General features: G+C 37.0%; 2 protein-coding genes across 3 annotated transcripts in view; one reads left to right on the top strand and one right to left on the bottom strand.

Annotated features, from left to right (window-relative positions):
- Prkg1 (protein kinase cGMP-dependent 1) overlaps positions 1-25553 on the bottom strand; it is a 1193620-nt gene that overhangs the window by 509965 nt on the left and 658102 nt on the right. The window lies entirely within an intron of this gene.
- Positions 16918-20639, top strand: Cstf2t (cleavage stimulation factor subunit 2 tau variant). The gene has a single exon (XM_027949241.2). The coding sequence runs from the start codon at positions 17029-17031 to the stop codon at positions 18865-18867; it is 1839 nt and encodes a 612-aa protein (XP_027805042.2). The 5' UTR covers positions 16918-17028; the 3' UTR covers positions 18868-20639.

Below are 25553 nucleotides of genomic sequence, written 5' to 3'. Positions count from 1 at the left end.
AGCACACCAAGATTCCATCTCACTTCAGTCAGAATGGCAGTCATTAAAAATACAAACAATAATAAATGCTGGAGAAGATGTGGTAAAAAGTGCACTTGAACACTGTTGGTGCAACAGCAGTCTATTCATTTCTAATGGACTATTATTTGAAGCATGTCAAATAGCAGGATCTAAGCCAATGAACTGTGAACTCTTCTACTATAGAATTCCTAAAAGAAAAAAAAAACTATATAGAAACTTGATCAATCAGAACCCTTTGCAAAGGATAATATCTTTATTCTTTGAGCTCTTACCCTGTTGGAACAAATAAGAAAAATAACCTCAGAAATCCTATTTTCACATGTTGTTACTTATATAATATGAATATGCCTAAAAATGTGAATTCTCTCTTATCTACAATTTTTCAGCTCTCTGCATTGACTGCAACTGATATTTTATGAGAAACAAGCAAGGAGAAGAATAATATCTGCAATTTATATGAATATCAATAGGAAAAGAGTATGAAGGCAGTCTGAATCTGTTCTCTTTATGGAGGACCATCTTATCAAATATGCTTCCCAAGAAATTGGGGGATAACACTTGTCCTTTTAAAGAACAAAAGCTGTGTAGGTAAGCATCAAGAGCAGCTTGCTGAATAATGGAAATTTTTGAGTATTAACAACTCACCAGCTCTATCTATACTGATTCTAGTAGTTCACATAGTGCCTGTTACCTTGGCAACCCAGTGAATGATAGCAATTACATGGAAATGTGTGTTGTATTTGTTCATTACATCTTTTATAGGAAGGTCCTAGGAACCTGAAGGTTAATCTACTTGATCACCTGGGGAATATTGGGTTATCAGGATAAGTACCTGTTTCCAGAAGCCAGCCTAGGTAAATTTTAAAAAATCTTGTGTGCAAAGTTTAGGTACCAGAACACTAGAGACCTCACAGAGATTGGGGGTGCATGAGCATTCAGATCCCTGGGTTTAGTTTTGAGACATGGGTTTGAGAATGGCAGAGAATATTGCTTCACTGTTAAGTCAACATAAAGCCACTCAAATATCCTCCAGGGCAGTTATTAGGAACCTGGCTGACAGACTGTAAACCAAAAGAGCCAAGTTTCCACCTGATATCCTAAAGGTGTAATTGCTGGTGGAAGCTGGGATGGGTAAATCCTCTCCCACAGGGGTGGGAGGTAGAAACAGAAAAGAACTAAGCAGTAGTAGCAACAGGTGGCAGGAAGAGAGAAACAACAGAGTATCTTTTTTTACCAAGAGAAATGGTGATAGGAACCCATTATATTTCCAGAGATTCTGGGGAAGTTGTGATAAGACATGTTCAACATCCACATAGCAAAGGCTTGGCATTCATGAGAAGAGAGGTATAGAAGAAGATAAGAGGAATCCTGATAATTGCAGTGGAGGTAAGCACCTAAGACAAGACCCACCTGACTAATGACAAGTTTGGAAAGGCCTGGAAAAGGAAACTATATACATGTAAAAATGTCTACATTTTCAGTGAGAGTCTTTAAAGTTAATATGTATACAAGTAAGTTTCCTAAGAAAAGTTTTCAATCATTTTCTCATTCTGACTGTTCACACTAGCTGTTTGAATCATTTCCTCCAAAACAAGGCAGGGTATACCGTGGAGAGATGATGAGCAGAGTGATAACATGTTTCCTTCTTTAGGTGTGAAGAAGTCAACAAGATAGAGAATGCAATAATAGTAACTGCCATTTTAACAGATGATTAAAGTCATAAGCCTATTGAATCACCTTCTATCCCACTGAATAGTGATATTTTAGGACACACCTATGCCCTCCACATAAATAAATAATAGAAATCATGCTCAAATGGTATGTCTCTCAAAGTGAAAAGTGGACTCTCTGAGAGTTTAATTTCAGATGTTTGTTTCAAATGCAGAATCTAGGGTTCTATTCAAGTTTTTTGTTTATTCTGTCTGGAGGGAACCCAGGTATCCTTATTGTAGTGAGTTCCTACAGGGGTTTCTAATGCATGCTAATTTGACTAATACTCTTTCAAATTACAGCTTTATATATGAAACTTCACCACTGTTCCAAGTGATGATAGGGAGAAGAAAGGATGGTTTTGTCTTTTGGTTACTACAGGAAAGTGCTATGACAAACTGGTATATTTGCCATTCTCTGGAATGAGTGTGCATACATACACTCAAGCATATAAAAATTCTGATATTAGTACCTAACAAATTTCTCCATCTATCTCTTTGGTTTGCCATCTATATCTTTCTTCTATCTTTAAAGACAAAGAAAGAAATGCCTGTCTTCTCTGAAATCTCACCCATCTTGACTACCCCTCTTTCTTTCTTTGTATAAATGTGACTTAGTCTTCCACTTAATTGAGGGTCATGGCAGGAAGATTAAACTTATCTTTCTTGTGGTATATGTATGGTATCTGAGGTTGCTCCTTTCCTCTGTAAAAAGAAAAGTCTGGTTATCCATATGGTAAGCATTATCTAGGTGTAAGAAATGAAAATTACAGTGAACACTGACCTACTGGATTTAAATGGTTCTTTTTATATTCTAAATAAAATTTGGCACGATAAACAATGTCTGGTTGCTTTTCTTTTGAGACATTGGAAGCCACGTAATAATACTGCTGCCTGCCTGACCCAATACTAATACACAGAATACAATCCAATGCAATTTACAAATCTATATAAGCCTGAAGTGTGCATGTTTTAGAGTCTTCAAAACACTTCCACATTCATCATCCCAGTTTTAAAGCTAGAAAATGTTCAATCCATTTTAATACCGTATTTATAACCAATGCCTTTTGAACTTTTAAACATGAAGTTTGCCATTTGAAGTATTTCTCTTTACCAAAGCATCATATATCTTAATCTACCCACACTTCTTCCTTTGGAGTGACAGTTTCAATGTGAAACAGCTTAAATTAATAGCCATCTCTGTTCTACTTTTCCCCTCTGTGAAATAATTTACAGTTTCTAGGCACTCTGTTTTATAAGTAAGCAGCCACTGAAGATTAGAAAAGAATTCAACACAATGAATTTTCTTGGCAAAATAACACATTAGTTAAATGGTATCTATTAAATCACCTGAGCAACTGGCAGCTGGTTTTAGTGCTCTAAATAAATGACAAAACAGCCTTTGGGGAGGATTTTTCAATATTCTGTCATGTGGTTATAGATTTTGAAGTTGCTTTCTGTCAGTTTTATGCTGCATTTCTTTACAGAGCTGACAGGCAGCTGACAAGCAAAAAATGTTAGAAAATTTGGCTGCTGGTAAAATTTAACAGAATTTTTCTTTGGTGGCTGGGTGTAGTTATTCTGAGTACAGATAAATAAGTTAGAACTTTCAGGAATTAACTATTAATTTCAGTGGAATTGCTAGCAACCATATTGGGCACTCTCATTTGTTACATGTGGACAAATTAGCCTGTGCATGCCTCAGTTTCTCTATCCAACCAAAGAAAAACCCTCACAGGGTTATTGTGAGGTTGATGAGCAACTGTGTGCAAGGTGCTTAGCACACCATGGCATTGTAATTCTAATAACAATCATTTGGGTCCACAAGGCTGTCTTTCAGGCTGTAAGGAAGAATATCAAATAGTATTTTGGAGTCTACATATACACACTTGTAGTTGTATATGACAATAATGTATACTATATGAAGACCTTAATTTTCCAAGTAATATTGTGGATAACAATTAAAACTTTATAATAATTTTAATGCATAAATGTTGATGGAATTCAGGACACCTTTTCCCAAAATATGGCACATTGGTATTGACAAAGCAGAAAGATGACTATAACATTCCACAAACTTTTCTCCCTTGAAAGAAGTCATAAAGCCAGGGAAAGATTTCCCAACATTCCACTGAAGCAGATTACAAGGTCCTCACATGAGAGGTGCTCTCCCTATACCTGGAGAAAGGGAGCTCAAACCACAGACACACCAGGAAGAATCTAAACAAACAGGCTTTGCTACATTGCTCCAGCTTATTACCATTGGACCATAACCCTTTTTTTCTCTCAGCATTCACTACCTCTCCTTCACTCTTCCTCAAACCTAGCATAAAAACGTTCAGGTTTTGCCTGTTTCCTTGGGTCTCCATTCCACAGGAAGTTTCCCATACCACATAAAACTTACATTGAATATGTTTCTATGTTTTCCCCTTGTTAATTTGCCTTTTGTTTATAGGGAACTCAACCACAAGTTTGGGATGAGGAAAGAAAAGATGTTTTTCTTTTCTACAATGTATACATAAGATTATTTAAACAGAAAAGGAGAAAATGTAAACTCATTAGTCCCATGGTTTATTGCAGTCTTTGGCCTTCTGGATCAATTCCATTTAAATGTTTACTCCTATCTTCACCCACAACTCAAAGACTCTTCTGCCAATTTAACTTTTCCAACAATCCATCTCATCTACATTCTCATTCAACTTCCCACAGTGACTAACTTTTATAAATAAGAAAAACTGTGCTTTTTAAAAAGGAAGTAGACAGAAAACCCTGAAGCTTTGAGGTGAGCAATCAGAACTGTTGTGGGGCCACCAGGAGGATAGCCTAAAGCAGAGGGGACTGACTTCATGTGGTTTCCTAAGGTGCTGTTCTTTCTATGAACAGAGAGCCCTCTTCTACCTACATAATGAGCAGCATATGAGCTTACACTTTGAGTGAAAGGAGGAGGTCAGAATGTGATAGATACGATGCACAGAACTACAGAAGCCAGAGAGAAAATGACATATTTAGGAGAAAGTATGTGAATAATAAAAGTGGGGCCGGGCACTGTTGGTCACGCCTGTAATCCCAGCAGCCTGGTAGGCTGACGCAGGAGGATCATGAGCTCAAAGCCAGCCTCAGCAACTTAGTGAGTCCCTAAGCAACTCAGTGAAATCCTGTCTTTAAATAAAATATAAAAAAGGGCTGGAGATGTGGTTCAGTGGTGAACTCCCCTGAGTTCAATCCCTGGTACAAGAAAAGAAAGAGAGAGAGAGAGGGAGAGAGAGAGAGAGAGAAAGGAAGAGAGAGGGAGAAAGGGAGGGAAGGAAGGAAGAGAGAGAGAGAGGGAGGGAAGGAAGGAAGAGAGAGAGAAAGGGAGGGAAGGAAGGAAGAGAGAGAGAAAGGGAGGGAAGGAAGGAAGAGAGAAAGAAAAAGAAAGAAATGAAGGAAGGAAGGAAGGAAGGAAGGAAGAAGGAGGGGGGAGAGGGAGGGGGAGGGAGGATGGTTTAGGAAGTAAAGTGCTCAAATAACACAACTAGACATTTAGTTACCCAAAAAGGGGGAACTGCAATCTTTTAACAAGTTTCTCATTCTCTCTCTCTCTCTCTCTCTCTCTCTCTCTCTCTCTCTCTCTCTCTCTCTCTCTCTCTCTCTCTCTCTCTCTCTCACACACACACACACCAGTATATATCAAGGCCCACCAGAAGAGCTAACTCTACTACCCCTGGTTAACAAACTATTATCATGTTTCACTTGTGATCAGAGACTGGTGATCAAAAGGATTCTCAAATTTGCTTAAAGTACAAATGATATTTGAATTTAGTTGTAATAAGTAAGTAGTAGCCTTGACTATTTTTATTCATGTTGTACATTTTGTTGAACATTGTTCTCAAGAAAACATGCTTTAAGAGTTTAAGAACTCTAGCCAGTAAAAGACAATAAGCTGTTCATTGAATCAGTAGCCTGCCAATGATGTGCTGCTCACATCAGGGGCTCACAGGCTCACAGCCCCTGCTTTTCAACAGAGGAGCATATCAGGGGTTGCAGACTGGTTTCTGGAGGAATGCAAGCAGTGATCAGTCCTAACCCCTGTCCTCAGGATATGTAAGCACATAGAATTTGGCATAGTAAAGAGAAGTCACAGTCCTTTACTCAGTAATAAAGAAAATAAAATCCTTTTCAACTTCAACCTCAGCAAGAGGGTCAATGGATAAAAAGCACTTATGTTTTTGTTTTCTATATACTCTCAGGAAATCAAACACATCAAAAACACATTTGGAAACTGTCTGCTCGTATCCGCTATTCTCTATCTTGTTTGACAGAAGAGAAACTCCTTGCAGGCACAGCTGTTCTTCCTTGAATCAGAACATCATAAATCCTCAGTGAGAGTTCAAGAGAAAAGCTAATGAAAGTTTCTAGTGAAAGTTCTACTGAAGGCAGGAGACACATTTCAGCTCACATTTAAACTCCTTTATAGTGGAAGTCAGTGTCCACTTTCCACACTGTACATACTCAATAAGTATTTACACACATGCTGAATAAATTTTAGTGGAGTAATTAATAAAATAGTATTATCAGTCCTCACTGATCTAAAATGTCAAAGAAGTTTCCTTTCTAATGAGGCGGCATACATTTTCCTGTCTTCCCACATCTCCGCCTCCCCATCTGCAGACACCTGCTCTCAGGAGGATTTCTTGGAACCTGGCCTCCCCATGGAAGTCCTGCTGGTGATAATGAATGCCAGCAACAATTACCCAGTCTTGGTAACTTGGCAGCAAACTCCAGACCACTAAATGGGAAGGGAAACTTTTGCACTTTCTTTCTCCCTGCAGGTATCAACTTCACTCTCTGGACCCCTCAGGGCCCTTGAGCAACACACACAATTCCATTTTCAGGACTAACAAAAGACTCAGCTCCAGAGGAATAGGTCATTTGCACTTCCCTGTTTCCCTGCAGGCACTTGTTTTGTTGCCCAGAACCAGGAGGGAATTGGCCAACACCTGGAGGCCAGGGAGAGGAAATTCTCTGATTGTACTGCCCTGTGAGAAAGTAGATACAGCTATTTCAACGTAAATGTCAATTGATTGTATCAAGATAATAAAAAATGAAAGCACTGTCATTGTATTATTGTGTCATTAAACTGTCACGAATAGAACTATCAACATTTTTATATGAAGGAAAGAGGAAAGAGTTTGATATTTTAAAATGTATATTCACCTTTAAGAAAATCATACATAATTTATAGTGTGAACTTGCTAAAGATCATGAATTAGGGGCTAAATATTTTTTCCACTAATATCTGTCAGGCTATTTTTCTATCTATAAGTCATTATTTTAAAATATCTATGAAAAAATATCTATAAAAATTATCCATCTGGGAAACTAATATTGTATCTTGCAGAGACAGAGGGAATGACTTAGAGGAATGTTATTACTAGTACAGCTGCACAAGTGGGCAAAATAAGTAAAAATCCATATCTCCAAGAATTGCTGCCATAAGCCCAAGAATCCCCTTTCTTGTACCTGTCCATGACCAGAAGGTAAAGGAGAGTAACACATAACACTGTTTATAGAATTCCGCCTGTTCCAGCTGATTGCTGGACCCCTTTACTGAGTTGTTAAACAACCTCACCATCTCCGTGGTCCCAAACTGAGTCATAGATAGACATCTAATATGATGGCTATCCTTATAGGAAGAGACACCAGGGACAGAGCCACACAGAAGAAAGAACACATGAAGACACAATGAGAGGGCAGCTGAGAGGTGTCTCAGCAGAAACCAACCCTTTCAACATTTTTATATTAGACTTCCAGCCTCCATAATGGTGAGAAAAAATTTTCTGTTGTTTAAGTCACCTAATCTGTGGTATTTCATTATAGCAGCACAAACAGACTAATTCATGGTCTATGAGTTCTGAAAGGTAATAGAATTTCATTAAGATATTCACAACCCCTTTCTCACTGTGAATACAGTTGGTCTCTGCACTTGTACCCCAAAGTGTTAGCTATCACATTCCTATAGACATTGGATTTTATATTTTTATCTGTTATCTAATTCCAGATTCCCTGGAGTTAGATAACAGACTTAAAAAAGCAAAAAGCAAACTTAAACTGGCACTCCTGAAATAATGTTTTTCAAGGATCACTCAACTGTGATAAAGAATCCAAAATATATCATCACACTGGTTTTTGCTGCTGCTGTTCCTAATGTCCTGAGCCCCCAATCAAGTGTTTTAGAAAGGCCTCTATTCCATAATTTGGCATCATTGTGGGCTCATTCTCAAGCCAACCTTCCCTCTGAAGAGGGACACTGTCCAAATTTCTGAAAAAAAAAAATAGTAATTCAGACATTTCTCTAAAGGTATGTATTGGATTGTTCTGATCAAAGGGGAAAACAAGATTTAAAAGTTGGCACCTTAGACAGGTATCTTTGTTGAGGACCAATTTTAGGGCTTTTACTTTCCATAGTTTCTGAGGCTTGAAGCAAGAACAAGGGAGCTGTTCAATTAGTTATGCCTGCTTCCTGTCCAATTAGTTATGTCTTTCCTAGATGAATAAGTGGTCATCTGCCAGCACATATTCAAAAGTAGTAGTCCTAGTGACATCTTGAACATGGCTCTGAGTGTCAGGCCAATGCAGCCCTGAATAAGCCTGCACGCAACACAATGTTCAGGCAGGCCATTTCATGAAAAGGAATAAGTGGAATTAGAGCTGACTAAATATTTGAAAATATCATGTCATGGTTTAGTACGAGGACCTAATGAGAATCAAGATATCAGTAAAATTCTTAATCCTGTCGAATCCAGACTGAAAATTACCCATGTACAATTATACATCTATCACAAGTTAAAATGGCTGGGTTACTCATTTTAAGGTTGTCACTACACATTTTTAAAATAATGTAATAGGACAACAGACTATTCATTTATCAAATCCAGCCTCTTCAGTAGAAGATGAAAGATGTAGACACCAAAATAACATAGGCTAAGGCTTGTGTCTCTTTCCACTGACAATGGTACTTCACCTACCACTACTATATAACAAGTGTGGATTAATAACTACCATGTGATAACAGTAAAAATAAAATAAACAGATCACATATTTCATAAAATTCAATCTAGGTAATAATATTTTATTTTAAAAGATGCTGAAACCGAAGTACAGAGAGGCTGATTTGTCCAAGGTCAATTTTCTTGCCAACTCAAGTCTTTGTGACATTAAAGTCTGTGCTCTAACCTCTTCACACTACTGCCTGAAATCTATGCTCAGCTAGGCAAGCTTGAAGCTCTAAATCCCACAACAAGCTAAGTAAGTAAGCATGCATTTGATCCTTGCCCAGCCCCATTCCTTTCTCAGCCCTTGTTATACTCAACTATTAAAAAAAAAGGATCTGGTATGCTGACCATCTGTAATTCCAGTTACTCAGGAGGCCAAGGCAGGAGGATTCAAGATTCCAGGCCAGCCTGGGCAACTTAATGAGACCCTGTCTCAAAATAAACAAGACTGGGAATGTAGTTGTGGGCTTGTCTAGCATTTATGAGGCTCTGAATTCATCCCCAGCATATCTCTCTCTCTCTCTCTCTCTCTCTCTCTCTCTCTCTCTCTCTCTCTCTCTCTCTCTCTCCTCTCTCCACATGGGGCGAGGTGGGGAGAGTTAGAATACACAATCCTCTTCAGGGAGAACATTTGGCTCAATCCAAATTCTAGTTTTAGAGTGCATATTCCCATGGGCCCCAAATTGATATAATATTTGTTTTTGTCTTGTCAATAAAAGTGATTCATCATGGGAATAAATAGATAAAATTTACTATTTATTCTTCTGTAAGTTGCTTCATATTAACTACATTATATTTGGGGGAATTATGTCACAGACCAACTTAATTTGGAGTTTGATACATTTGGGATTATGGAAAAGGTAGTCATTACCTATGTCACCAGATGTTCTCTGAAATCCTTTTGTTTTACTATATATCTACAAATTGAAAAGAGAAACATTTTCTTAATTGGTTTACACACCTTGTAGTCCATCTGTTGCCACAGCACTGATTGTCATGTCAAAATTATAATTAGTTATACGCAGAGATAATCAGGAAGAAGGCCAAGGGAAACTGTGTCCAGTCCTCAATAAACTGTGATTACTGGACTAATTGTGAAATAGGAAGTTTAAATTCCAGAGATCTGGTTTCAGGTTAGCTATGACACTTCCTAGATATGCATCCTTGGGCAGCTCATTGAATAGAATAATGTTTTCAAAGCTTGATTTCTTGAGTCAAATGGTGGGTGCTCAAAACTGTTTTTGCCAGTTAACATGGGCATACCCAATAACTTCTCCAAGTCTCTCTTCCTTTGGTAAAAAATGGAGATTCTATGACTGCAATTTCAGAGATACTTCTAATACAATACAGTAAATCTAAACTCCAAATCAATACCTTTATTTTAAAAGGAAAGTCATTGAGGTGCATATTGAAGGACAAGGATTTAGACATGGTGACATAAGAATAAAAAGTGGGAAAAGAGGCATCCCCAAAAAAGGAGCAGTATGAGTAAAAGCCAGACGGTGGGAAAGCACAGGTGCAAAGTCATGGTACACTTTAGCCAGAGAAGAATATGTGGAGGCATGGGTATAGGTGATGACAATGAAGCCACTTAAGAGAGAATGTTAAATGTTGCAAGAACAACTGCCACAATTTAGATAAATGATTATAAAGGAGAGCCCAGGGGCTTGAGGTTGTAGCTCAGTGTCAGAGTGCTTGCCTAGCCTGTTCCTAGGTCAGAGATAGTAATTCCAGGTTACTACTTGATACTATGGATATTTAATGAAGTATGCAGAAATAGAAGGTTTTATTCTCAGAACTGCTGTGTGTGTGAGGGTGGGGAAGGTGAGGGAGGGAGGGAGGGAGGGAGAGAGAGAGAGAGGATATGAATGAAAGAATGCCCAAGATTGGGGGAAGGGAACCCAGCTTCAAAAAATATACAAAAACAGATTGGATAAGACTGGTATTCTTAAACGTCTGTCATTATTATTCTGTATTCATATTTCAGGGGAAAAAAAGAAAAAAAGAAAGCTTGCTAACTCTCATATCAAGTTCACCAATCTGTTTATCAAAACATTTTTATCATCAGTCCCAGAAGCCACCCTTTTATCATCGCACTTACCAATTCTTTGTTGGTTTCCTCTGAGAGCATCAAAAATATCATATCCCAATTTCAGGCTATTTTTACCTCATGGTTTATTCTCTTAAACAGAGGTGTTTATCTATACCAGATTATAACTCATCCCTAAGTTTCATTTCCAATAGTAAGCCTACCTTGATGATATAGACTTTCCACCTTTTTCCCTTTCTGCATACATCATTAAATATCCATTTTATCATGTAACCTGGAAGAATGATCGCTGATCTAGGAACAAAACGACGGGCATCCTAGCAGTTGATATTTTCTATGACTTGGAGCCTGTTATTTAATGCAACAGGATTCCTTCTGGGTAAGATAAAGGGTCTGTGAATTAGAAGTCTTTAAAGTCACTTGTCATTCATTTAACAGATACAGTGAGCATCCACCTTTGGTAGGCTTTTTCCGAGTTGCTGAGGATACAGTGGTGAAGATAAAGCATGTATGTCTATCTATGCTATATTGTCTCGCTAGAGTACAGTGGTTCTTCAACCTTATCGAACATTAGAATGACCTGGATAGCTTGTTTAAACAGATATCTATGCTTCTGATGTAATAGGTTTGAGGTAAGGCCCCAGATTTTGCATTTATAAGGAGTTTCTAGGTGATGCTGATGGTACTGATCTAGGCACCATACTTCAAAAATTTCAGTTCTAGTAGACTGTCTTTTACCTTGCTTATTTGCCAGTGCTTGGAATAAATATTAATGGAATGAAATAATAAATATTAGACACTTTTTTTGTTAATTGATAAGAAGGGACCCAGATAGAAAAGTCATGATAGAATTCTATTAAAAAGGAAAAAGATTATTATCATTAGAAAGATAAATTTAAAAAATAGTTTACATCCACAGGAAAATAAAATTACTTTCAACTTAGAGGAAAGGGGAGGAAGATTAGGGAAAAATCTGGTTGGAAATTATTTCTTGAGGGACTCTTACACTTATTTAAAAAAGACCTGGGGTTATAGGTGCAACTCAGTGGTAGAGCATGTACTTAGCACGTGTGAGGCCCTGGGTTCATTTCCCAACATCGGAAAAAAAGAATACCTGTAATTTCTCAAGTATATTTAATATGTGTCTAGAGTTTGTCTACATAATCTATGGAGAAACTTTTTATTAATATTTTTATATTTTATATAGATTTTGAGGGTCTACTAAGTATGTTTTGATATAATTGATATTTAGAAATATTTGAGTAACTTATTTTTCCCAAATCTGGGAGAAATCTGGGTGATTTAGTTGTATAATTCTGTTCTTTGTTGAAAACAAGGTATATTTTTAGTTAAGGTAGTGATTTTCAATTTTGATTTATAAAGATGTCCAAAGCAATTTCAGTGTAAGAGTTTATAGTTTCCAAAGGTGATTAGTTTGAAGGACAGCTCCATTTGGCCATAAATGCTTTATGTGTTTGTTTAAAAATCAGTCTTAGAAAACTCGATATCTTGATTTATTGACCAACACCTGAATATAAAATATACAATGTACATTTTTATTCAGAACGTATGCCATGCTATATCTGAAGTTTAACCTTATGGAAATTAAAAAAAAAAAAAAGAAAGCCTTATAAAATTTACATTCTTCTACAATATTTATTAAAAATATGCACTTACGCTAGAAAAAAAGCATGTAGAACTTCCTAAGAGCTATTAGTTATTCTGGGGCTGCTCAGTTAAAAAATATTAGTTTATGTGTCCTAAGTTTCACTGGTCCTACCATTTTTTTTCCTAAGTTGAAGTAGGGGGAATAGAAAGAACATGGAAAGAGAATATGTGACAAATATCATACTGTAATCATAGCTTCCCCTTTCTTGTTTGTCCCCAGTTTCCCAGCTACTCTAAGTGTTCAGAAAATCTTCAGTATGAGATCATCATGTATTAGCTATATTTCATGAAAAACTGATAGACTTAAAAAAAATCTTTCAACACTTGTTTTTTTTTTTTTTTTTTTTTTTGTAGCAGGACTTGAACCCAGGGCCACATCCCTAGCCCATTTTTATTTTTTATTTTGAGACAAGGTCTCACTAATTTGGTTAGAGCTTCCCTAAATTATTGAGATTGGCTTCCAACTTAAGATCTTTCTGCATCAGTCTCCTGAGCCACTGGGATTACAGGCTGTATCTCACTTTTTTTTTTTTTTTAACAGAATGTACCAAATTTAGTTTGGCCAGATACAAATGAAGGAAAACAACTTCTAATCTCAAGAACCAATTTTTTTTTTCTTTCTCTCTCTCTCTTTTTTTTTTGCTGGCGCTGGGGATTTAACCCAAGCTCTTATGCTAGGCAAGTGCTCTATTACTAAGTCACGTTCTCAGTCCAAGAACAAGTGATTTTTAAGTATTTCCCAGGTGAGTAGCATCAGTTTTGACCAACTAACTAGAAAGGCAAATTGTCCAGAACTACAAAAGCAAAATCTGACTTAGAAAGCCCTGACTCTAGGTGGTTCTGATGCATGCTAAAGAATAAGGGCTGCTTGTTCAGATACTATCATTAATAGTGTAAAGAAATGGTCAGACTGTGTAACTTCCTATAAATTTTTACTATTTATTATAATCACTATCATCCTCATGATTACTACAGACAAAATTACACACATACTAATTGTCTAAGATATACATGGTCAAAATGTACACACACACACACACACACACACACACTGTAAGGATGGCCTTAGGCTTTAGCCTAAGCAACTCCATTTTAAAACTCCAGTTTGAAACCTGCAGTCTCACCAGGCACACCTACAAGCCCTCCAGTATGGCCCTTAGGCACAAACAAGTCACTTCTCCCCACCCTGACAAACTCAGAGTGAAGTCTCTGGCATGTTGCCCTTTGCCGTGATAAAAGTGAGAAGCAAGAAAATCAGGGTGAGGACCACAAGACCAGATGCTTTTAACCTCAGGATGAATGATATCACTGAGAAATCCGGTAGCAGCTGATAGAGATTGAAAGGGTGGTCAGGAGCCCCCAAATGTAGTATAAATGATGGGGCAAATTAACAGACCTTCAGCCAGCCAACACTGAAGGCACACAAGCCTGAGAGCCTGATGAGGATCTAGACAGACATCCCAAATCTTCTCATCTGCGTGATCCTCTGCGTTGTTCTCACTGCTCTCTACAGCAGCCTCTTGACTCTGGTAAGTAAAGGACTTCTCCCTAGGCCCCTCTCTTCAACCTGTCATCAGCTTCACCCCAGGAGAAACCTGCCTTGGTTCCTGATCTGATCACCATGATTTGAGTGAGTGTGCATCTGTTGGACTTTGAGACTAAGGCTTGAGACACTTGAGCTTAGCATGCAGAGGAAATGTCTGCCATGAGCCTGTCATGATTAAGTGTGTTTGCGGTGCTTAGAATTTATCTAGAATTGTTTGCTGTGAATTGATTATGTCTATTGAAGTACCTAACATTAAGGATTGTCATTTTCTTGATTAAGAACCTATAGAGGCCTGGGATTGTGGCTCAGTAGTAGAGCGCTCGCCTAGCACATGTGAGGCCCTGGGTTCAATCCTTTGCACCACATAAAAATAAATAAATAAAGGTATTGTGTCCAACTACAACTAAAAAATAAATATTAAAAGAACCCTATAGAGTTAAATTGTATTGAGTGATTTGAGTGAATAAAGCATTGAAAAGGGCAGAAGTGTGTGGATATTCTTTATTTCTCCCCCCACCGACTGCATAAGTTGTACCTTTTGCCCATCACAACACCCACCTACCCACACACATACACACATAAAACATGATTTCTCCTTGTAAAAGAATGGTATAGAAAGCAGACAAGTAGATTTTTTGTTGTTGTTGTTTTCTGAAATGACACTAACCTTAACTACCTCTATCCTTCCTTATTCCAGTAAAAGAATCAGGAACAGAAAAAATAGCAATATTACTAGTAAGAAGCTATTCTGTTTTTATGATTTAGTAGTGAAATTTTATAGGTGATATGAAAATCTTATCACTTGAAGATATAAGTTGTCATGTGTGTTGGCTGAATAGCCAAGTCCTATACTCTTTAAAAGAACTATTGAGCATGGCAGGAAAGATGGTGGAATGAGATGGACATCATTACATGTGTGACTGCACACATGGTGCAACACTACATTGTATACAACCAGAAGAATGAAAAGTTGTGCTGCGATTGTGTACAATGAATCAAAATGCATTCTGCTGTCACATATAGCTAATTAAAATAAATAAATTAATTAATTTTAAGAAAAGAACTATTGAGGTTCTGGAGTTGTATCTGAGTGGAAGAGCACTTGCCTAACACATGTGAGGCACTAGGTTCGGTCCTCAGCACCACCTAAAAATAAATAAAAAAATAAAAGAATAAAAAAATAAAAATATTGTGTCCACCTACAACTAAAAATATATTTTTAAAAAGAACTATTGAAACACTTCAGGGCAAATGAATGTTTTGTCTTATTTATAGCTAAGCAGTCATACTCATTTCAAATCTTCTCATTGGACTCGAATATTCATGATATTCAATCATTTACTAAAATTTGAAGTTCCATGATCTCCTCAAAAGTTTAGATTTCAATGATTCTGGGGTTCAGGAGTTAAGTCATAGACTCTGGAGCAGTACAATACACAAAAAGCATAATGTAATCCATGTAGGTAGTTTTAAATTTTCTACTAGCCACATTAAATAAGTAAAATAAAGCAAGTGATATCCAAGTCAAATTCTATTTCATCAAATAAATAAAAATATTTCAAAATGTCAGCAATATACAATTGTTGAGATATTTTTACAATTTTTGTGCTTAGTCTTCAAAATCTTGTATGTGAGTGCACTCCAGCTAAAATGATAAATCTTAACTGGAAAAACTTCATTTAGAATAAATAACATTTATCATTGCTTAGTAGATTGCATACCCAAATTATTTCAAATGCTAAAAACTTTCCAGTGTCTACCTGAATGCTTTTATATTGAAATAAAAATATTAAAATTCAATATCACAGTCACAATAGTTACATTTGAAATATTCACTGCATGTGACTAGTGACTATCTTTTAGGGTAGCACGTTTCTGGGATTATATCAGGAGGACTGGGAAAGAATTGCTTTGCCTCTAACTGGCTGCTTGGCCCTGGGTAATTTACCTAGCTCTCTCTAAGATTCAGATCTGTGCTCAAATGGGTATGGCACTAAATTCACTCAATGAATTTAAATTTCTATCTCAGAAATCTGTAGCAAAATCTAAGTCATTTTTCTTTTCATAGGTGGATTCACTGCATACGAGTTTATAATAAAATTTAGAACTAAATTAAATGCCCACAAGAATAGCTAAATAAATTCAATTAATTCATGCTCTGCGGCCACAGAATGCGATTATTATCCGCTAATTAATATTACAAGCGATTAATATTGAAAGAAAAAAACAGACTAATAGTATGAATTACACAACCGCTGCCTGTGTAAACACAGAAAAGCCTGGAAGGATCGGCCACCTAAGTAACATTTATACTGAGCAACAGGGTGGGGGCGTAAAGAAGCTGGCACAGGTCTCAGCTTGTATTTCTGGGCGGTTAATTTCCAAAAAAATATTTTCCAAAAAAAGGTATTACTTTTGTATTTTAAAGGGCAGATCTCATTTATGCTTTTTAAATGAATACACTTCTTCATAGTCTGAAATGTACTTTTAAATACAGTTTAAATATATTGTGCTAAAGAGAATGACGATGTAAAAATACTTCTATCAGATCAAAAACCACGCCGCTTTAAATTAGCTTTCGGTTGGCGGTTTCCCGCTGGCGGAACGAAAACAAAACCGCCCTTGACGTCAAGGGAGGCGGACTCTCTCGGTTACCATGGTGAAGTCTATGCGGCCATTTTTACTCGGGTCAATTCAAACGGAGGCTGTCATGGTGGGGGTGGGGCTTCACAGAAAGTCTGCAGAATAATAGATGGGAAAGGAATTATGCGTCTCAATAATAACCGGCTGACAGAATCACACAAGATCCGGCGCTGAAAGCTTAACCAAATTAGTGGGACGTTGAGACGTTGGTTCTGGGAAGAAGCGGAACTTTGCAAGTGGATCTCTAAGGTTTCTGCCCGGATTTTGAGAGCGGCTTCCTTCTCTCAGCGGAAGTGTGGGTCACAAGAGGACGACTCTTACAAGAATCCGCTATCGGCTGTGTGCACAACCGGAATCATGTCTAGTTTGGCGGTGAGAGACCCGGCAATGGATCGATCGCTGCGTTCCGTGTTCGTGGGGAACATCCCGTATGAGGCAACTGAGGAGCAGTTAAAGGACATTTTCTCGGAGGTTGGTTCTGTTGTCAGTTTCCGTCTCGTATATGATAGAGAGACGGGAAAACCCAAAGGTTATGGCTTCTGCGAGTACCAAGACCAGGAGACCGCGCTTAGTGCCATGCGGAACCTCAATGGGCGTGAGTTCAGTGGGAGAGCGCTTCGGGTGGACAATGCTGCCAGTGAAAAGAATAAGGAGGAGTTAAAAAGCCTGGGGCCTGCAGCACCCATCATTGACTCACCCTATGGGGACCCTATCGATCCAGAAGATGCCCCTGAATCAATTACCAGAGCAGTTGCCAGTCTCCCTCCGGAGCAGATGTTTGAGCTGATGAAGCAGATGAAGCTCTGCGTCCAAAATAGTCACCAAGAAGCTCGAAATATGTTACTTCAGAATCCACAACTGGCTTATGCGCTTCTGCAAGCACAAGTAGTGATGCGAATCATGGATCCTGAAATTGCTCTGAAAATTCTGCATCGCAAGATACATGTAACACCACTGATCCCAGGCAAATCTCAGACTGTGTCTGGCCCTGGGCCTGGGCCTGGGCCTGGGCCTGGGCCTGGGCTATGCCCAGGACCTAATGTTCTACTGAACCAACAGAATCCTCCAGCTCCTCAGCCTCAACATTTGGCTAGAAGACCTGTTAAGGACATTCCTCCTCTGATGCAGACTCCTATCCAGGGTGGAATTCCAGCTCCAGGACCAATACCTGCAGGAGTTCCTGGACCTGGTCCTGGTTCCTTAACTCCTGGAGGAGCAATGCAGGCACAAGTTGGAATACCAGGAGTTGGTCCGGTGCCTTTAGAACGGGGACAAGTACAGATGTCCGATCCTAGAGCTCCTATGCCTCGTGGACCCATGACTGCTGGTGGCCTACCTCCTCGAGGACTGTTAGGAGATGCTCCAAATGACCCACGCGGCGGGACTCTGCTTTCAGTTACTGGAGAAGTAGAACCCAGGGGTTATCTGGGTCCACCCCATCAAGGTCCCCCCATGCACCATGCCTCTGGTCATGACACCCGTGGCCCTTCCTCGCATGATTTGAGAGGAGGGCCATTATCAGATCCCAGATTGCTAATTGGAGAGCCTAGAGGACCCATGATAGATCAAAGGGGTCTACCTATGGATGGTAGAGGAGGTAGAGATTCTCGTGGGATGGAGGCTCGAGCCATGGAAACAGAGGTCTTAGAGACAAGAGTGATGGAGAGAAGAGCAGTGGAAAGTTGTGCAATGGAAGCCAGAGGGATGGAAGCAAGAGGCATGGATGCAAGAGGATTAGAGATGAGAGGCCCTGGCCCAGGTTCAAGAGGCCCCATGACTGGTGGAATCCAGGGTCCTGGTCCCATTAATATAGGGGCAAGTGGTCCTCAGGGACCTAGACAGGTCCCAAGCATTTCAGGAGTGGGAAATCCTGGAGGTGGCATGCAGGGGGCAGGTATACAAGGAGCAGGTATGCAGGGAGCAGGCATACAAGGAGGAGGAATGCAGGGAACAGGCATACAAGGTGTAGGCATACAAGGAGCAGGTATGCAGGGGGCAAGCAAGCAAGGTGGAGGCCAGCCAAGCAGTTTTAGTCCTGGGCAGAGTCAGGTAACTCCACAGGATCAAGAAAAAGCAGCTTTGATCATGCAGGTTCTTCAGCTGACCGCAGATCAGATTGCCATGCTGCCACCCGAGCAAAGGCAGAGTATCCTGATTTTAAAAGAACAAATCCAGAAATCCACTGGAGCGTCTTGAAAGGTTTTTAAAAATACTTGGTTGTAGTTTCATAGAGTTTATTCTGTAGCATAGAAAATGGGTGCAAAAAAGCTGATTTCTGCATCCCTACGTACTTTAATGATAGGGTTTCCCTCCTAGAACCTAATCACATTTCTCGTTGTCTTTTGTGTTTTCATTTTTAACTGAGGGTAGGGGGTGGAGGGAGTGGGGCTGTTCACTTTTAAGTCACTGTAAATATACAAAAATAATTCTGAAAATGATTATACTATACCAAATAAGATTACAAAGAATGCAGCAATATTATAGTCTCTGCACAATGTTAACTACATTTTTAAAATATTGGGTAAAACAATGTGAAAACTGCACATAAAGACTAAAAGGCAACCTGTTAAATGTTAGTGTTTAAAGATTTTTGGTTGTAGAAAACATTTACCTCAAAATATAAGATATTTTTTGGTAAACCATTCAAAATACAGAATCCTATTTTGGAGGCAATACAGCTTTGTATTAGATTAAACATTGTTTTAGTTTTGGAATTATTTTGAAGTGTTAGGGCTAACAGGATGAGTTTAAATATGTGGTTTTAGAGTTTTTTTAAAAAGCTGTTACCTGAAAAATCAAGGAATCCACCTGGTTTAATGTAGTTCATTTATACTTCTCTTCAGAGACGAGCAGTATTCTGCCCTGGCCCTGGCTGTGATGATTTTACAGGGATAGTTCTAGGATAAACCAGGTTACTTAAGTCTCCTCTGATGAGACCCAGTAATTTCTCAGTACCTTCCTGTTTCTCAAGAGTCTTTAAGCCCTAAATCTGAATCTGAGTGATTCTTACATCCTTCCCAAAAAATCAGTGTCAAAGGACCATCTGAGTGAGGAGGATGCACAGCACTCGGCTTTTCATAAATAGTGGAAGGTTTCTTTCAGTAAAGCTCCCAGTTTCCTTGTAACTATAGCTTTCACGTATAGATGGTATCCATTTGGTCAGTGAGAATCAGGAGTTAAAAATCTTAGCCTCAACATTTAGCATGCCTTTTTTTCTTGTTTCATAAACTGCTTTTTCTATTGCCATTGTATCAGATCATTGAGGCAAAGATAGGTAGAGATGTTCTAGACTGAATACTTGCTCAGTTGACTTATTACTCACTTTTGACAAGTCATTTAATCCTAATATACTTATCCATAAGATATACTTAAAATCAATAGGAAAGTGGAACTTAACACGTTTCCTTTTGAGGTACCGTCTAATTTAATTTTCAACCTTGAGGATGTGGACACATAAACATTTTATCACAGTCTAAGCAGTAATTAACAGAAGAGTAAACTCCCAGATGACCAGGTGATTTTCCTCTGGAAAAGGAAACCCAGTATCTAGTTACAGAAGGAAAAATATCTTAATACAAGGGACAATATTGACACTTAGAAATGAAGTTATTTTCCCTTTGCCAGGCTTTTACATTTTGAATGGATAATTCATTCTCATTTTACAAAGTTTTCATTCCTATGCTGTTCTTTGCTGTTTGCTTTGCTCTTTGTTGTGGTGGTTTATACTGTTAAATTTCTTGTGTTTTCTGTTTCTCCTGTATTAGAGAAGATAATTCACCTGTGTATGTGTGAAAGTTCTAGTTAATATTCATTTAGAGTTTGGCTTGGTTACTTTGAAATTGTAGTTGCTTTATCCTAAAGCTTTCACTGAAGGGCTCTAGTTGTGAAAACTATTACATTATAATCTTTGTTCTAGTAAAATCTCTGCATTGTTTAATGAAAACTAAATAAAAACATTGTACAATTAAGGCTGATTTCAGTTTTCATATTTAATTTGAATGAATACATTATTTGGAAGTTTGTTGTTCTTAAGAGATAGGCCAGGGCCTGATTACTTTTGTTAATTAAAAAGACAAAACTAACGGAAGTGCAAAAAATTGATGAAAATTCTTTTAGATCCATTATCATCCATACAGTTCAACAGTTGAAATAACTATAAAGCATGTGTTACTCTATGGTTTGTATCAGAAGCAATATCTTGTTGATAGTCAGATGTTAGGCTTATGTTGGTGTTTCCCGCAGAGAACTCTGTGTTAAGGAGCAGCTTATTACTGAAACACTATGTTTACTTCTAGCCCCTACTCCCATATTCCCACTGCCAGTAGACTATAAACTCTGAACATAGGAACTATCTTACTCATTCCTGTATTCACTATTGAAAAATCACAGGTGGGAATAAAGGGCAATTTAAAATGTCTTAGGGGAAAAAATTCTCATTTAAGAGCAGTTAAGTATGGGCTGGGGCTGGGGCTGGGGCTCAGTGGTAGAGTGCTTGCTGAGCAAACGTGAGGTCCTAGGTTCGATTCTCAGCACTGCATATAAATAAATGAATAAATAAAGGTTCACCAACATCTAAAAAAAAGTATTAAAAAAAAACGCTTAAGTTTACCTGAGAGGATTTAGATTCTATATAAAAGAAATGAGTTATAAGAACTATTTGCATAAATTATTAATTAGAAGTATGATAAAAGCAAACATTTGAACTCTTTGAAAAGTTAATAAGATAGCTTCTCTTCATTTCCAATTAACAATCTCAGTGTTCCAGTATTAATATAGGAAGTAGAGAGGCTTATTTAATTTGATAGTAAAGAATAATTCAAAGAACACATATCTGCTACAATCAGAACCTTCTGCATTTTACTACACAACCATCAATTACAACTCTTGGCATCCAGCATTTTTCATAACATACAGAATACAAATGCAATCGTAAATTCATTCATAATAAAGGTTGAAGATGATTGGCCATGGTTTCTTTGGTGCTTATTCCTTTTGGGGAGTACATATTTCTTGGGATTATAGAATGATAAATCAGTGCCTTCCCACCAGCCTTCCCGTTTCTATCACTTGATGGTGAATACAAAAGTGTGTTTTAACATCTGCTGATTTTCTAGGATTTCTAATATTTGGAGTTGAGCTATAACCCTATGCCAATCTTGGGCAAAGGTAAGGCCAATGTAAGAGATTTTTATATAACTTTTCAAAAATAGTTTTCAGATTTGTTAGAAAGGCATTTTTTAAAAAGCCCTTATAATCAGCTTGCAAGGCTTCTTTATCATGCTGTGATGGGACATTACACTTACAGAACCTAATTTTCTATGGTGTGTCAAGCCTTTCTCTTAGTTCTGATGAAGTCAAAGGATAATTGTGTGGATCAACCTAAATTGGGAAAAACTGAATTAATCACAGACCTCTCACTGCTTTATTTCACCAGCTAATCTTCAGACAGACTTCCCTGGTTACCATTTGCTTTTCTCATCAGTCTCATTAAGAATGCTCTGGCTGGGTATGGTGTCGCAGGCCTGTAATCCCAGTAGCTTGGGAGGCTGAGGCAGGAGGATGGCGAGTTCAAAGTCAGCCTCAGCAATGGCGAGGCACTCAACTCAGTGAGACCCTGGCTCAGTGGTTGAGTGCCCCTGAGTTCAATCCCAAGTTCCAAAAAAGAAGAAGAAGAAGAAAAAAAAAGAATCTCTGTAGCCAAAAACCAATTTATATTTAAAGAAATTAACTATTAAATTATTAAAATTCTTTATACCTAATATAACTAATATTGACAAATACAAAGTGGATATATGATTCTGATATATATATAGTACATATATATAAATTTTCTAATCTTAACAAAACTTTTCATATTTTCATTTGCTTTTATATTATTTTCACATCTAGAAACAAAAGTTTACTCCTTTGGTTTAAAATTCACCATCACAAATGTCCATATTACAGATCATTTTTCTCATGATATATTAACTCTCAGGCTTCTTGTTGATATTTTTTTATCACAATATTACCTCAGTAGAGGGCATGCACTATGTTAAAAGTGATACTTGAGGTAGTATTTCAAAAGTAACAAACTAGGTGCTTATTAAATACTATATATAGGAATACCTGGATATTTACCAACTGTAAAGAAAGGGGTTACTTTACAAGTAGATATTAAGACCCAAAGATAGGTAAGTAATCATCAAGGAGTTAGAAAAAAATTCATAACAATCTCAACCATAATGAATTTTGTATGACTCGTTGTACTATTTGCAGACATTTGAAATGAATCTCAGGTGTGTCACAAAAAATAATCATTTAGAAACATTACATAGTTATCTCATGGAAGTAGAACAGATTATCTTTTGGGTATTAAGATATAAAATCAACAGTTTTCCCGAAATTATTATGTCTCCTTTATTTAATTAGCTGTCTTAATCAGAATTCTGTCTTATTACATTAAACATATCCTTTTATAATTCTGCAAAATCTGTTAACCACTTCAATGTATTTTTCAATTTGTGATTGTACTACTACCTCACCTTGTTACCTGGGGTCAATATGAAGCAACCTGAGCCAGTTTAAGAATCTACTTGTTTTTTCTCTGGACATTAAAGTCTTCAAATTAATCTTCCTTGGAAAAAATATATATCTGCTATAACTCAGTTCCCAATTTCCCTTGTTTTAAGCATTCATTTTAATATCATTGATCATGTACCATATGACAAAATGGTACAGTTTGAGTTAATATAACAGAAAGCCCTAAATTGGGGTTTTTGGTGTATTAGCATTCATAAAAACATACTGTATATCACAAATATCACCCTTGTTCACAGTTAAATCATTTTAGCAATATAAATTAAGACTATTGCTACACAAACTTTGTTTGAGAGAAGTAAACAATTAGAATATATTCCCTATCATTAGCTAATCCTATATCCAAAATGATTTCATTTTTTAAATACTAATCAATCAGAAAAAAACTTCTCATCTATTTTTAGCAACAGAGAAATTGTTGAAACCTCCAGAATTACTATCCCCTAAAGTTTTTAATATCTTGGGATAAGGATTCTCAAATTGGTGGCCTTTGAGCCAGTTGAGCTTACAGATATATTTTGTTTGACCAGCCCAATTTTCTCAAAAATTTTGAATTTGAATGCATATTTTTCCAATTTGGTCATAGGTCAGAATTTTTCCCTATGGTATTATACTTGGCTTGAGTCTTATAACTGTCAATCCCTATACTTTAATTTTATAATTATTTGCTTTAACTTTGTATAAACATGTAGTTATTAAAGAGAAACTATTGGTATCTAATTTGACAAATATGAAACAAATACTTGGCAACTGGTTTATCAAGTATATTTCTGCAAAGCCAACCATGAAAATAAACAATAGGGGCTGGGAATGTGGCTCAAGAGGTAGCGCGCTCGCCTGGCATGCGTGCGGCCCAGGTTCGATCCTCAGCACCACATACAAAACAAAGATGTTGTGTCCGCCGATAACTAAAAAATAAATATTAAAATTCTCTCTCTCTCTCTCTTAAAAAAAAAAAGGAAAAGAAGAACTCAAATTGGCACTAAAAAAAAAGAAAGAAAATAAACAATAACCCAGAGCAAATAAAAACAACAATGACAGATGATGAATTTTGTATAAATAGATTTTCATGAAGGAGACTAAGCAAAGGGATGTTCTGAGATGTTAACCCCATCAGTGTATTTCTCCCATAAATCTTTTGCATTTTTAATAAATATTAACCCAAAATGGCCGCACCTTATTTTTTAATTAAAATGTGTTTATAAAATAAGATTAATATTAATAATATTAAATGTTAATAGCTCTAGAATGAACATAGGTCTAGTAGACAGAATAGAATTCTTAAAATATATCTGTTATATAATCCCAGTAGCTGAGAAGGCTGAGGCAAAAGTTCACAACCAGCCTTAGTAACTTAGGCTGTAAGCAACTTAGTGAGACCCTGTCTCAAAATGAAAAGGGCTAGGGATGTTGCTCAATGGTTAAGCATCCCTGGGGTTAATCCCCAGTACCTTAAAAAAAAATCTATTATGCAACTCCCATATAGCAATTATAGTGATTTAAAAATAATAACTTCCTGTTATTCCCTATGCAAAACCTTTTATGGTTTACATTGCTTATAGAATAAAATATTTTCTTGACCTATAAAACCTTAGTAATTTCCTTCTTCACTTTGTCAGCATCAGAGTCTATCACAGCCTCTTCACTCATTGCTGCATCTATTGTGTATATAGCTTCAGCTCCTCGAATTTGCCAAATACATTTTCCATATAGGAAAATAGGTATAAATGTAGTAACAGAATATGTGTACATATGAATTATGGTTGCAAAAATAGAAGATCATTTATATAAAAATTATGTTGAATGTTTTAAGGCATGTATATATTTATCACTCCAATTTTGTTTGTAGACCAGCTTATGCCAAGTGTACTAATTTTTATAATATATATGTATATTATATTATAAAAATTATATATATAATTATATGTATATATATACATATATAATTATATGTATATATATACATATATACATATATGTATATATACATATATATAATAGATATATTAACATAAGTATAAAAATGTTCTTTTTATGAAAATATATTGAAAGTTTTGGTAAAGTTTTATAGAAGTAAGTGACCAAAAAATGGGCCATTGTTAAACTCTGTAGATGTAAGATAATTTCAAAACATAGGTTTAAAATCTTAAAATCTAGAATTATATACCCACATACTTTCTAAGTATTCAAATCTTCATTCCATTTAAAGGAAGTTTGAAACTGGCAATCTTTGACAACACACTATGTCCAAACTTCATTTTTCTTGGGAATTTTTCAGATAATGGAGAAAAAAACCCTTGAAG

Source organism: Marmota flaviventris, chromosome 4 (genome assembly GCF_047511675.1).
Source record: "Marmota flaviventris isolate mMarFla1 chromosome 4, mMarFla1.hap1, whole genome shotgun sequence".
NCBI classification, from domain to species: domain Eukaryota; kingdom Metazoa; phylum Chordata; class Mammalia; order Rodentia; family Sciuridae; genus Marmota; species Marmota flaviventris.
Note: the sequence above shows the minus strand (reverse complement) of the source record. Positions and strands in the feature narration are given on the sequence as shown.

Bases quoted from the DNA above. Each gene is read 5' to 3' on its own strand.
- Cstf2t (XM_027949241.2), top strand. From the start codon at position 17,029: ATGTCTAGTTTGGCGGTGAGAGACCCGGCAATGGATCGATCGCTGCGT.